This window comes from Malurus melanocephalus, unplaced genomic scaffold (genome assembly GCF_030028575.1).
Source record: "Malurus melanocephalus ecotype Western Australia unplaced genomic scaffold, MMel_1.1 scaffold_129, whole genome shotgun sequence".
Taxonomy (NCBI): domain Eukaryota; kingdom Metazoa; phylum Chordata; class Aves; order Passeriformes; family Maluridae; genus Malurus; species Malurus melanocephalus.
In genome coordinates, this window is record NW_026623361.1 from 984,381 (window position 1) to 999,631 (window position 15,251).

Sequence of the window (15,251 nt, forward strand, 5' to 3'; positions counted from 1 at the left end):
CAATTACTGTCGTCTTACCCTAAGTTTTACAAGACACTTCACTTTTTTAATTAAAGTCAGCCTCARTAATGCCCCCTGCTTGCTGCAGCTCTACACTGAGATTTCCATAAACTTTTCTGCATTTATCTGGTAATAAARTACTTACACTTCATGTCAGTAGGCTGGATCCATTCTCAACAAGACATACTGAAATATTATTGCCTCTCTGTTCTGGAATGGGAAGTCTTAGGAGCACTGCCAGAAAGTGCCTTATGCTACACTGCTCTTAACACCACTGCCTTCCACTGATCATCTTCCACCAGATGACCATGGGTTAGGTTTTCTTTTCACCTAGTGCTCGGTTCCAGTCCCTTAATTTCCTGACCACAGCTGTAGCCTTCCTACTGTTTATACGGTRTTACCTAAAGATTTTTTGGTTGTACCACAAAACCAGTTAATGCCTTTGATCCACCAGCAATTTACTGGCTCACAAGTTAATGTTTCATTTACTTAGGGACTGAATCAAAAGCAAGAATTTTAGTTTACAAAAAAAAAAAAAGGGGGAAAAAAAGAAAATAAAAATAAGCCCAAAATATTATGATAAAGCAGACACAAAATTATCTTGTGGAAAAAAACAAAAGCAAACCCAAAACAAACAACAGTTTCAGATCAAGCAGTAGATTATGTATTCTTTCAGACCCTGCAAGTTTATGGTCCTCTCCCTCTCCTCCTAGGGTYTCCCTGTTTAACTGAAGAACTTCTCTTTTTTATGCTTCATGAACACATTCTCATTGTAGTGGCATGTTACTGATGTAGAGCTGATCCATAGAAAAAGCAAGAAAAATTTACAGAAGGACTTACGAGTCTGTATGTTCAAACCTGCAGATGCCCAAGAGAAGACACCATTCACACCCCAACTCTCAGTAAATGCTGGAGGCTTCTGCCTGAAAACCTAGAGCCCTCAAGGGTGTCCAAATGACTGTTTGAATATTGAGATTCCTCAGAGAAGTAGTCAGTTCTGAAAGCAATATTGAGCCAAGAGGTCTGAGGTTGCATTGTCAGCCTGTGGCAATGGCTGCAGACCAGAACCATGGGCATTTACACACTGAACTCCCACTGAGGACACGGGTCAGTGAGAACTGGGGACTTAACCAAGCTTTGGGGTCCTGGGCCTGCATTCCAGCTGTCCTGACACCTGTATCCTCTGGACCATCCTTCTCCTCACACTGCAGGGTAGTCTTACACCACGGAGCACCTGCAGTTGTGAGTTACAGTTGAAAGAAGAGAGGGTTTTGCTGGTGTTAAAACTGAAGATGGATTTCAGCACGTCTGGTCATCCTCAAGGGGCAGCATGTCCCAGCTAAGAAGCAGAACACTGAAACGACTGCCCTGAACTGGGCTGCTTGTAACTCACATTCGTCTTCTAGTAGCTTCATTTTCTTTGAAAAATTCTCTCATGGCATTGGAGTAGTAAAATGGGAAGGCAGAGAACTGGCAGATGAAGGGGTCAGAGCATGTAAACTCCACACAACATCAGAAACCTCTTCTGTTTCTGTGAGACAGCACTGTCATGGGTCTGGTGTTTTAGGGACAAGACAAAGGAGCAGTGCCAGCACATTATCACCACCTATAGWGTCTGGCAAAACATATGGTTCATTTGGCTGATCTATACTGGCAAAGGAGAGCATTCATATTTTCTATATATTTTGGCTTAGCATCTATATTGTGACATCCAACCATGGCCAATTTCAGGCTGGAACCAAGAGAAAAGAAACAAGATTGACCCAAAAAATATAAGGGAGAGGCCAAGAAAAACAGTGACTTTTAAGTCATTGAGAACACTGCCATCTCTAGGCACTGTGGGTGCTGCAAACATATGCAAAAATTAACATAGGCCTGAGCAGAGTGCTGGTGCCATRAAGGGCACTGAAAATAAATGAGCCTTCCAGGTGCAGTGAGACAATCACATACTGAACTCTGCATGCTCATAGGAAAAGGAGAGGAACAAGCCTCAGAGCTGACAGACTGGGGCAGGGTACTCATGACACCTGTCAATTTTCCAGCACTGTTAGGTTACTTGATTTTCTTTTGAACTCTGGAATTGTCTGGTTGGTGGGACTGTCTTGCATTACAGCTATTCCATAAAGGAAAGTTCATGAAATCTACTCCAGAGCAGACAGCTAATCGGTACAGAGTGGCTTTAACTGATTTGGCACTGCTGAAATCCCTGGAAGTAAGACATAATAAAGGCAAGGCGGCAACAAAGCCCCATGTATCAAACCACAGCTAGCAGCCAGTCTAAGGAATCACTCAGAGATTAATGGCAGGGCTGAGAGCCCTGCCCTGGCCAGCACATGCCAGAGGATACGGCAGGCTGGGCACGATTACTGCTCCTCTGATTTGAGTCACATAGAACCTCCTGCCAACTAACTCTGGGTGACAGCTGAAGTCTGTGTATTGTCTGGCTCACAGCCCAGTGACCAATAGCCCCCAATTCAGAGACCAAGCATAACTGAGGCCATTAAACCAGAGTATCARTTAAACCTCTTTCCTTGCATACCCTTTCCCTCTACAAATCTCCAGGGGGATGGGACTCCTGGGTTCTCGGCACTTTGTATATCAAAGTATCATAGAACTCCAAGAAATAAAGAAAATTGTAATRCCTCATGAAATAGAGAAGTCGCAGTCTAGGGAGATTTTAATTTTCCTGTGGCTGAATTGTAGCCTGCACATGTAGCAAGACATCGATACTGTCTCTTCTGTGTTTATGCCCTTTCTCTGCACACAAACCCATTATGATTTGTATCATGACTCATACTCACTTAGCTGTCCCCCTCGGTATGCCACTGTGCTTCTCTCCTGGCTCACAGCTCAGTAAAAGAGAAACTAGAAAACTTTGAATCACTCCCAGAGAGCAGTTGCACACTTCCAGAGACAGAATCAGTTTAGCTCAAGGTAAAGTTGAAAGCAAATTCAAACACTCCCAGYGGTCACAGTTTTTAATCATCCGACGATGATCTAACCACCTGTCTGACATTCTGACCTTGGAATGTCCAGGAATGTCACAAACTCTGGGAAAACCTTTTTGTAGCATTCTAACAGTATTCTAATCAGTATTCTAACAAGAGGAAAATATGGTGCCTGACCATAAAATACTTACAGTTAGGTTCAAGACGGTTAACTTACACCTAATAAATTCACTGCAAGAACTTCTGCTTTAAGATCTTCATCAAAGTCAATCATGGACYACAGTCATGGATCTAAGTAGTTGTGTCTCCAGTTGTTGCCCAGCTACCTACCCAATCTGACTGTAGTTCATTCAAGTTAAATTGTGGCTATACCATAGTTGTATTTATTCTGTTTTCACTTCTCTCACCATCACACATAAATACAGGCAGTGAGTGGTGCTTGAAAGTCACTGACATGCAGAATGATGGGCTTGCCCCTACTGTTACACTTTGCCATGCTCAGGAGCCTGCTATTTTTCATTTCAGAGCACAGAGTGCCCATTTTCTTAATAACATGCCAGCATTCTTGGCTTGCATGTTATATTTCTTGGTTTAATTTTACTYATTTCTTTGTTAGTAGAAGAAGCTTCACAAATAAATGAAGCACTTGCCTGTGCTGTAACCACCGGACTGCATTCCTCCCACACTGCACTTAGGGAGGAATGAAGGCAGGAACAAGCCAAGCCACAGAAGGCTCAGTTTACTTGCTACAGATCGACAGGTACAGCAGCTTTTCCTATCAAGCCAACTTCTCTRCCATAAATGGATTAACCTCAGTGGAAAATCCATTTCCACCTTTGTTCTCCATGGTAAAYGGGACAGGATACCTTTACTGATGGTCAAATTCCTGTGGGAATGTCTCTACCGATGGACCCTACTGTAGTGGCTGGATGAGTCTYGCCTGTCCCAGCAATGACATGATGGGGTATGGAGTAACCTCTGGGTCCTGGCCATGCCACCTCCCAGCTACTGCAAAAAATGATCCCTGTCCTGGCTGGAACCAGGACAACTGGGGAAATGACTGAGTTCCACATGTTTCACCTGGAGCTTCACTGTTGTGGATCATTAGACTGGAGATTTTTCTCCTGTCTGTGCATCTTTATGTGATACTTGTCTGCAAGTCACCTCAACCCCTATAATCCCCTAGTGAAATTATCCTTGGCATAATCCTGAAAACAAWTTATTATTTCACTTTAGCCCCAAAATACCCAGCACAGACTCACAGAATCACAGAATCGCAGAATCACAGAACCACAGCATCATGTGGGCTGGAAAAGATCTCCGAGACCATCAAGTCTGACCTTTGACTACATTGTACCCTACTCCATGGTACTGAGGGCCATGTCCAGGTCTTTCTTGAACATTTCCAGGGATGGTGACTTCAGGAATGGCACACTTATCTATGGCAAAGCCAGAAACTGACTACAAACTCCTCCAATCCAAGCCTTAGCCACCAACTACAACCTCTTGAGATGCTTCAGAGGCATATTTTCTTCTTTTTTTTGGTTAATTTGGACATTATGACTGTCATTTCCTAATGATCATGCACAGCCTTTAGGAACTGGCCCTCTGGAACAGCAAAAGAGATTGTCTCACAGACCAAAAGCAAAAGGGAAAGACAGAGATCTGAACCAAACAGGGTTAGCAAAGGCAATGGCAGGAGTGGATTCCATTTGTTTTTCCTTTATATAAACCCTTCTAAGGCATAATCTCCTTGCTGCATTTTCCTACTTTTCCTCCTCCTGTTTCTGCATGCCCAGAGATGTCACTAGAAAAGTCATTATGAGGGAGGCAGCCTAGCTTGGTGGTTGAGCCTTTGGATAAGGAACAGTGGGCTCTATCCCAGCACAGCCATGAGCCTGATGCAAGACCTGGGCACCTCCTTTCAGTTCTCTGTCTCTTCACTGCCCTCCCCTTTCCCCACACACGCACATCTGGTTCCTTCATTTTGCTTGAAAACTCATCTAGACATAGGCTGCTCTTAATGAGGTTGTGCACAAGGCAGGGCAGCACAACTGCAGGCTTGGATGTGGCTTTTAGGTATGCTTGCAATATAAACAAAAATGATCTAAAACCCATCTGCGCGAAGGTAATCTTTAGAAGGAAGGAGTTTCACTCCACAAATGTAGGATGGGGGACCCATAGGTGGGGAATGTAGGAGGTCCTGCCAATCTTTGAGAAATAAGGAAAGCTGAGCAATGACTACTGCACAAATGGGGCATGAAGAACAATTCTCTCTTATACTTGAAGACAGAATCCTACCATTCCCTTCTTTTACATTTTGCTTTAAAAATASCAATTATTCCTTTTTGGTTTTTAAATTTCCTCCTCTGCCCTCTTCCTTTCCCTCCATCTCTAGGTCATACTCACTTTGCTTTATGCTTGTACTTTCCCTGACATCTACCTCTCTGTCTCTGAGGTCTGCTTTCTCTGATCTCTCTGTTCAACCCTCTCCAACCCCACCATCCCCTCACATTGTGAGTCTGCATTAATTTGAGAGAAAGTTTACCCACTACAGTTCTTTCCACAATGCCCAGAAGGATTTGTGTTTGAGGCATGTTTTGAAGATCATTGTAAATCAGGAAACAGCAAGGTGGAGTGAAAGGAAACTGGAAAGAGCTCTCAGCTTGAATTATGAATGTATAATKCAAGAACACAGGCTCTCACTCCAGTAAACTGGAGCCAACAGTTACTAGACCAAGTTCCTTGAGTAAAAAGTCATTATTATGACTAACCCATTCTGTATTTATAGAGAAGTAATGTTAGAAGACAAACAGTTCAAACAGTACTCTTGCACTAGATGTTCTTTGCTTTTTTTCTGTATGTGGTCTTTTATTCCAGCATTAATTATGGTTATAAATCATTCCCAACCTGCTTTGGAATGATTTACGAGAATTTTTTGCTGTTGAAAACACAGAACACTTACACATACAAAATATAAAGCACTCRGCAACTCCAGGGGTAAAAAATACCATCTATTGGGAATCAAAGCCACAGAAGATTTAAGAAGTAATTATAATGAAAACTTTTCTCTCTCTGCTACCACAAATGGCTACAGGTACTTCTGCAGCACACAGAGGGCACTGGAGCAAGCAAAGTTGTCACTGACAGGTATCTTGAGAAGCATTTGAGCCAGGAAAAGTTTTGTTTTCACAAAGGACAAGATCTGGAGATGAAAGGGTCTTGGCAAGACTGAGTGGTGACCAGGATAAGGAAGGATTGTGCACACCTAATCCCTGCCTGTGACCATACAGGTCAGAACAGATGAGGCCAAAAAAACTTGAAAGGGAGAAAAATGGATTATATTTCTCTTTTTGCTGCATTGAAACATATCAGCCCCACAAGGGGGAATGTYATGTGAGTAACCAGGGGTGCACATTCCCCTGAGAGCCAAGGAATGTGGGGCCTCAGCAGGCAGACCAGGTGCCAGACTGGGAAACAGCAACCTTCTCGCAGCCTCCCTGCATTTTGTGGAAAGGWARAAAAAAAAAAAAAAAAAAAAAGAAAGTGCTTGTTAAAACTCACACAGYTTTCAGATCAAATTTTTGTYCTGTTTCACTTTGGAAGACTCTTAAACAACCTCAGTGCTTGAAAGCTGAGGCTGAAAATCTCCCAGAAAATGTTCCTGAATTTATTAAGCTGTTTTGACTGAAATTCAAAGTGAAAGCGATGATTTCTGTTGTCCTAGAAGTAGAAAATGTGACCTTGATCTGCAACCCCGTATCTGACCAGACAAAAATGTGAACTCTGTTAAAATCTGCAGATTGCTCAGACACATTGGCATGAGAATAACTCTGGTTCCCCTGCAGTCAATACCAGAAAATACCAGAAAATCTCACAATCTCTGATGGAAATACCTGTGACTAGTTTTATTTTAGAAARAGAGTGCTGGAGGGTGGTGTCTGAACACCAATGTAACAAACCTGTGAGTTACATAGAGGCTCAGCTACTGGGCAAAATAACTTCTAGTTCACTCTTTTCAAGCATTCCACCACAAAATGAGTGCTTGAAGTGCTTTGCATCCTAAGAGCATACTGCACACTGACAAGGGGGTGAGCAAAGAGCAACAGAAGAAACTGCTCCCAGCTTGCTGTGGTACTCAAATGGCAGCCTGTCCTTTCCCATGCATTCTGTTTAACGTCTCTCATCACCAAACTTTCTTCACAATTACATCCCAAACATTTGCAAGTTAAAATGACAGAAGTGAAACAGTCCTGACTGAAAAAAGTATTAGTCCTCCAATTTCTGCCAGCATGGATAGGAACATATGTGCCCTTTGCAGGCTGGAAAGTTCACTGTAAAAATTTCCTAAATTCACCTGTTTTGATTATTCTGGTTTGCACGKAGCAGGTCAGACAGTGTAATTCAGAGATTTCATTTCCACCTTCATTTCAGCATTTCTTTTCCAGTAACTACCCCATTTCCTGACTCTTCCACAGCRAAGTGAACAAAATGAAAACACTCCTGGAAATCTACAAATCAGTAGGTAAAATAATAGGTTGAGGAATTTGCTAAGATGAAAAGGACTGTGGGCAATTTTCAAAGGACCAGATAGTAAAAATGCTTGTTTTTACAGCTAACTTTCAGTTATCCCAGGATTTAAAAACGCCTCAAAAAAAMCCCAGGTTTTATGATTTTTATTTCCTTTTTAAAAAAAATTTCCAGTTAGTATTACTATGAGTGCTGGTTAGAACACATGTTTTTTCCACCTTGGAAAGGACAATGATTCCCAAGGTCACTGAATTTAAATCCAGGYCTTCAAAGCTCCTGTGAAGGTCTTGTGGTCTCAGTGGGGAAACAAACAAAGCACATCATCTGCAACCAAGTGCTGCCAGAGTTTTCAGACAATAGGGCAGAGTAAGCCCAAAAGACAAGCCAGTTTTAGCTCTTGTGTTTTTCTGCAGTGGTTTTGAAGTAAATGCAGTTCCTTAGTCTAAAGAGAGGCAAAATTCTCTGTTGAAAGCTCATGGCTTCTCTGGTTTGGGCTTTTTCCTTGTCAAAGAGCAGCTCACACAGAGCCAAGAGATGAAAGAAGTTTCCTCAGGCCCCACCTAACCCTTCAAATGAAGGGCCAGCTTCTCTCTCATGGACGGAATCATAGATATAAAAGGCATGCTCTGACAAATCACCTGCCATCAGATGGTTGTTTATCTCACAAAAACATTCCTTCTTCCATGAAAGTGGCTCTCCTGATTAAATAATAGGACTAAATTGTATCTTAGTTTGTACCGAATAATGATGATATGAAAAATAGAGCTCGTATCCTTAAAAAAATTGTACTTCAAATTACTGGACTTGACTGCTGTGACAGATGAAGGAAACTGCAGGACAATTGTTTCTGCAAAGCCAGACACGCTTTAATAAAAACAAAAATATGATATAGAAGAAAGATTTGTACTGCTTACCAGCACACTGATTGTTTTCATCCAACTGGAAACCAAAGCGGCAAATCAGAGGCCTGGTGACAGTGGGGTAGTTGGGAACGGGGCCTGGCGCTGGCGGCGGCGGATAGGGGTTGGAATAAGGACTCAGGTACGGCGATCGGTACACGGGGTTTGTTCGGGGGACGCATAAATAGCCACCGTTCTGGTTCACACACACCATGTCTCCTCTGCAGGCCTCAGGAATTGTCCGACATTCATCGATATCTGGAATGAAATCACACAAGTTAAAAGAGTGATTGCTCCTTAGTGGGGCCGATCAAAAAATATGTAACATATTTTTCRCAAAAAATTGCAAATAAAATTGATATTCTCTATCAAAAAGGCTAATACTTGCTTGTAGAGTTTCACTTTGAGGTTAGGTTGTACCATATATTCAGTGTTTCCTGTGATCTACTTGTTTTACTTCACTATCAGAGGATTGAGGGAGAGGACGAGGCCTGCCTTGCTGTTCCATAGAAGTTTGATTTAAACACTGATTTACACATGGCTGCAGCATGCTACTGCCTGTTCCTGCTGGAGGGTCTGTCCAAACCACAACATACAGATCAGGATTTCAAAAACCGGTGGTTTGGTCTGCCCAGCTGTGAAACTTGGATCCTGCTTTGGAATTCTCGAGTTCCCTCCCACAGAAAAAGTTAGGGATGTTCAGATCTGGGGACACAGTTCAGGCTCTTTCTTGCTTTCACTGAGACTGTTGCTGAGTTAAATTTAGAAAGATACAACTGGTTTAGCCACTCTGAGCATTCCCCTGGTTCTTGGGCCACAGAGGCAGTAGGCTGTGACAGGGCAAACAATCTGCTGCAGGATTTGCTCTTTTCTATTTGAGTGACTGTGTTGCCTGTAGAAGATGCTGCCCTGGAGACTGAATGTCACTGATAAAAAAGATTATGCTGGGCAAAGTGCAGATTTCCCTACACTCCAATTTACTTGGAGTTTCAATGTTGAGAATGGAAAACTTTATCTGAGCCTGCAGGTGCAGACAGGCAGCAAAGACAGCAAATCCTGGGTTTGCAGGAGGAAGAGAAGGAGGGCAAACAKCCCTTGTCCTTTGGCAACTAGAAATGCATCGTTGTTGACTGGGCTCCTATCAAAATGCATCATCATAGTAGTCCTGACAGCCTGTTAGAATTTCAGCAATGCCTCAGATTAGTGTAATGTAAAGACATACACACATATTTATATATACACATATTTTTGGTGTATGCATGTATATAAACACATATTTGTCACACAGCAAGAGCTTTTCAACTAAAACATACTAAGAGTGTCACAATGTTAACTCAATAAATTCTGAACCCAAATTTAAATGTATTGATTTAATTAAAGTCCTACCTAAGCATTGCCCAGAGGCACGGTCCAGGTCAAACCCATTAGTGCATTGCTGCTAAAATGAGAGAAAAAAGGAAACTCAGTGACTGAGAAATAAGAGGTTTGCAGAGTCAAATGCTCATCTGGATTATCATGATTARTACAATTGTTCAGCATGATACAGTACCTCAAAATGAAGTCCCTTCCCCAAAGGACAGCCAGCACAGCATGAACCTGAGCCCTCAGCTTGTGTTSCAGCCCCTGAGCTCAGGAGTGGCACCCTCAGGTGGTGGCAGTGCCAGGCAGTTCCTCTGCCCAGGGGTCAATGAACAATGTGTTACGAGCTCTTGGCACACARTAACAGCCTCCCACAGGCTCTCGTGTTTGCCAGCACAGAGGGGCTCCTCTCACAGGTATTTGTTACCCCTCTCATGGGCTCCAAAGCTCCYGGGCAGCCCATTCAGCCATGGCTGATCTGGAGCCGCAGTTGAAGCACAAGCTTAATAAACAGAAGGCTCTTCCTATACACCAAACCTTGTAATTTTTAGAGGATAAATCTTTAGACAGCCCATTTTAGGCATGCAAGGTTGCTGGAAGCATTGTCCCTTCCTATTCTGTGGTGCTGGTCATTATAGGGGCTGCAGCCTTGAGTCTTCAGCGCCTCCCCAGTGACCTCAGCATTTCTAAACCGGTGGCAGTCCAGGTGATGACGGTCTCAAAGCCTGTCAAAATGATTCCCTGCTCTTCCTAGCTTTTGACTGGGCTTCCAGCTAATTAGCAAGAGCCCAAGCAATTGACACAAGCACAGGATCTTCCAATAAATAGGTTGTATAAAGGAATGCGAACAAGAGATATCCAGGAAACAGGAATCACTGAAGCAAACAGGGGGCAGAGGGATGGAATGTGTTCAAGATGCTTCCTGTTTTGTTGTTTCTTAATGATAAAGACACTTATTTTTGGACTTCATGAAATAAATGAGTGGAAGAGTAAAGTACTTAGTTGATGTTTAGAAAAGTAGTAAATTGTGGATGGGAGACAAGGGGTTAGAGGGGGTGTGTCAGTGGGAATGGGCCATTGCAGGAACAAGGGACAGGACATGAAGTGAAACACATGGCACTGTGTGGGCTGCACATGCCTCTTGCATGTATGAATACATAAAATCATTGCTGCAAGTGTCAGACAGGCATGGAGGAATTATGCCTTCATTTATTTTGGCATTCCAAGATGTTTTGGCATTATGTTGTGGAACACCAAGATATTCTAATGGGAGAATGTGTAATCASCCTCACGTTTTAAAGAATGTACCTACTCTACCATCTGTTCTCCTTTTTGTATGTGGTACATACAACTCACCTAGGTTAGCTGGAAAAGCTGAGATAGTTTTTTAACAAAATTATTTTGGTTTGGATTTTGGTTTGGACAATAAATGATGATTCAGAAACACTGCAACTACTGTAGAACTGGTTTCAACTACTTTCTAGAACTTCATTCTAAAAAAGATTCCAATATTGTCGAAATTACCAGTTCCAGTATCTTCAGAAAGAACTTATTGCTGTCGTTTCAGCATCAAGTTGCTTTTTGCTTAGACTTCAAAAATCAATTTGCATTACACGACTTTTTATAAAAATTATAATGGAAACAATATTTTTTGAATTATAAAAACAAACCCTTGAAGACATCTCAAAAATTCTCCAGGGGCATGAAAAGCATTTCCCATACATATCCAATATTCACAACAATATCAATAAGCATGCCATTTGCAGGAAATTTTCAATATAATACATGAAAAACAACTGTATTTCTGGCAAAGGTATTTAGAAACACAGCTCTGGACATGGAATATATATGGACTATCAACTAGAAATTCAAAAAACGTGCCTTCAGGAACAGTTTTTCTTGATTTAAAGAAATTTGGAACCCAAGCACACAAAGAACTAATGATTCTGCTGTTTCAAGAACTGGACTGCTTTCCTCCCATGCTCCCACTTGAACAGAAATGGGTTTGCGCTTAGTGAAAATGAAAACTGGGATACAGTCATTCAGGATCACTCAGTCCAAAATTAAACAGTATTAAGACATGCTCCTGCTATATACAGAAAATGTATATTTGCATGAGTGAATTTTCCAAGTGTGGATGCTTCCCACAACAGACATGAGTGGTCTCTGGTCTCATGGGGTGGTTTTTCTTATTTCCTCTTCCACAAGTGTTCAGTTTAAAAGCGGAATTAGGTTTTCAGTGAGGTCCAGGTTTCTACAGGGATATTTTGCTGAGCTGGCAAGGATGAGTCAATAAGCTCAGTCCATGTTCAACTCCAGAACCTGCTGGCTCCAAGTTCTCCCCTCTAAACCCTTAGACCACACAACTTCCTTTTCATGTAAACCCCACGCCACAGAGCTTCCTATCCACCTGTTAACCAGTGAAGTTTCATGCCATATAGCACTTTAGTACATCTCTGCATGCACCTCTCACCTGTGCTTTTCCAGGGCTTGAAAGGCAGACAGCCAGTGTGAAAGCAGTCAGTATCCTGTAATGTGCATAGAAAATAGCTGAAAACCTTCTGATATCCAGGYTCATTACATAGAATTAAATACGCATGGACAAATTAATTTCTAGAGACACTTCAGTGTATTCCAGTTTTGCTACCATGAATTTGGCCTCTGGAGAAGGAGTGATGCAACTGTGGGCCAGCTTCAGGTCTCAGAGTCAGTGCCTCTGACAAGACTATGGTTTTATGCAACTGGGATTGAAACCAGACTGTACATGCCTATGAACTAATTGAATTTTTATGACACCTCATGCAGCAGCTGTTAAATGAACAAGTGTGCAATGTTCAATAAAGTAGTTTTATCCCTTTCTGACACCTTTCTTTTGGGAAAATGAAAGCTTTTCTTGCACACTGTGCACATTTTACAGATGGGTAAGCCAGAGCAAGGCCCTGCCTAAGCTCCCAGGGCGATGCATTGGCAGGGCTGCAGACGTGTCACGCAGGAGGTCCTGAATCCAAGCCAGTGGCTCCAACCGCTAAACCGCATTTCATCCCYGGAGGCTCTATCTGAGATGGATCCGTGTTCTTGGGGCCAGATTCTGTCCCTTGACTCAGTCTGGAGTAATACCCTGCTCTGGAAGGACACAGGCTGTGCCAGGTTGCCAGCTAATGGCTGTTATCTTCAGCCTTGCCCAGGTGTGTCAGCTGCACTTCGAGTGCTCCCTGCTGGGTCTGTCTCCAGCACAACTGAAAGAAGAGAATCTCTCACTAACAGAGCCCTACAGCTATTTTTGGAGCTCCTTACCAGGAGCATTAAAATTATGGTCAAGTAACCCTCACCTCTGAATATTCACTAACAGATAGAAAACCATGAAAGGACAGTCAGAAATTCTTTTTTTCTCAGTTCTGCGGATTTCAGTGTTTTGCCGGTGCCTTATATAAAGCTTCCCAGTACCATTAGACCCACACCTTGCTTATCTTGGTAATTCTGAATGGCAATTGAATACAATACATTCCCACAAAACCAGTACAGGAAGCAGGGGATATTTTAGGTAGCCTTAGTTCGGCTACCCATGTGAGCTGCCAACTTTCTCTCTTAAAACTGTCTCTGATTTCCAGTGCAAACTGAGCTGCTGAGGAAGACCTACAAATGTATCAGACAAAACCACACACAATGACTGACACATCAGAACAAATCTGTTTTAAATGAGGAGACAGGGACAAATTCTGAAAAGTAAACATAAACCCTTAAATAGTTGTTCGTAGTGCTGTGGAGACAGAWTGTACTTGCTGGCAGCTTTTGAGTGACAAGGAAAGGCAAACTCTGCACAGAGTTCAATGTAAAGCATTCAAACTACAATTTCATTCATTTAGGCTTGCACTTAATTTATTGATTCCTCTAATCTTTTTGAAGAGATTTTAAAACGTGCACTGCTATAAAGACTGCAGACTCACTTTGCATATTGTGAGAATAGCACTGGGAGGGAATACAACAGGTTGTAGAAAAAGCCTGATATACTCAGCAACTGGGCTACGCTGCACATTGCTGTAGGACAGTGCACGATAATAAAATCCCCTATAAAACCGTCAGACAAAACTRAAACGTTTTTAGACAGCCTTTAGTTTCCATTGCTACAAGAGGATGTATTCTTTCCTCTTGGTGGGGGGTGACCTTACTGCCTCAAACATGTTCCGTCTGTACCCATGATCTCAATTTGCTCATTACTTTAGATCTAAAATCCCCTCAAGAATTATTCACAGACACGCAGCACAACTTATCAACACTGTATGCAGCTGGTCACAGCAGCTTGCCCAGCAGGCGAAATACTTTAAACTAGTAATTAACTTCTGCAATAATAACTAATTAGCTCCAATCAATCACTGTGGCCAGTGGGATCGTTGCTGCCGCAGTTCAGCACTCCCGCAGATGCGCAGAGTATAAGCACAGATCGAGAAGGAACTTGTCAGAGACAGCACAGCTTTAATAACAGGCAGATCGTCTTTCCCCACCTCTGACCATTGAGATCCTGTCCCTGTGCAAATGGCTTTAGCAAGTGGATTGGCATAACGTGTCCCTGCCACAACTATTTTCCACAAGTAGGTTTCCCATCAGTAAGTAAAGAAGTTTCATGCATACCACTTACCTTCTTAATCCTTGCATGTCCAAAACCGTTGGGGAAAGGTGGAAAAAAAACAGAGTCTGTGCTGATGAATAACTAGAAAGTTTTCCAAACATTACCCTCTGCTAGCAGTTCAGTTCCTCTGTCATATATAGTCCAAAGAATGAAAGGGCAAGTAATGGAGAAGATCGGGAGCCGTCTGTACCTCCTCAGACACTGGAGAGAATACAGAGCAAGCACCTGGTTTTGCTTAGTTCTCTTCTGTAATTCAGCATTAAACCAATTGGAGGAGGAATGTTAAAAATGAACACTTCATTTTCTAAGTATGTTAAACAATGCAAATGGGGGCCTCAGCCTGGGACAGCTGGTTTAGATTACAAAGCTCACCAACTGGCTAGACTCCTCACAACAACCTCGAGGAGCCTGCCAGGATAAAACACTAACAGCTTGAAGGAAAGCCTCTCCCGCTGCAAACTTCACAGTTAAATGTGCCTCAGAGCAGAGAGCACCGTTATTGGACAGAAACCCTTATCAAGGGACTGGRGAAGGGAAGGGATTGTTTTCCTTGCTTTGAGAACAAAAAAAAAGTCAGGCTTTTTTGGAGGCCCTCTAGCTGGTGTCCTGGACAATGAATATGCAACACTCGCTGCTCTGTGCCAATGGCATACTGATGAAAGGTCTGACCCTCTGGGAGGTGAATAACTCAAACTCATGATGATCACAGCTACAGGAACTATATTGCTTGGGGACTATTTAAAAACAGGAATAAACAAATTAAAGGTTAAAAGGAAAACAAATGACTTGTCTGCAAACACTGGCCCTTTTAAAACTGACCCTATGCTTAAGGGAGCAGTTTATGATATGAAATATTTCTCAGGAAAAGCATAACTTGCAGATCTCCAGTTA

At 42.4% G+C, this 15,251-nt stretch overlaps 1 protein-coding gene across 1 annotated transcript in view; it reads right to left on the reverse strand.

Moving 5' to 3' along the window:
- FBLN5 (fibulin 5) overlaps positions 1 to 14,795 on the reverse strand; it is a 50,960-nt gene extending 36,165 nt beyond the window's left edge. The window contains exons 1-4 of the mRNA XM_057370615.1: positions 14,370 to 14,795; positions 12,210 to 12,264; positions 9,764 to 9,815; positions 8,393 to 8,635 (exon numbers count right to left, since the gene is read on the reverse strand). Coding sequence (XP_057226598.1) covers positions 8,393 to 8,635; positions 9,764 to 9,815; positions 12,210 to 12,264; positions 14,370 to 14,461 — 442 coding nt within the window. The 5' untranslated portion in view covers positions 14,462 to 14,795. The remainder of the gene's footprint in view (positions 1 to 8,392; positions 8,636 to 9,763; positions 9,816 to 12,209; positions 12,265 to 14,369) is intronic.
- Between the last annotated feature and the right edge of the window lie 456 nt (positions 14,796 to 15,251).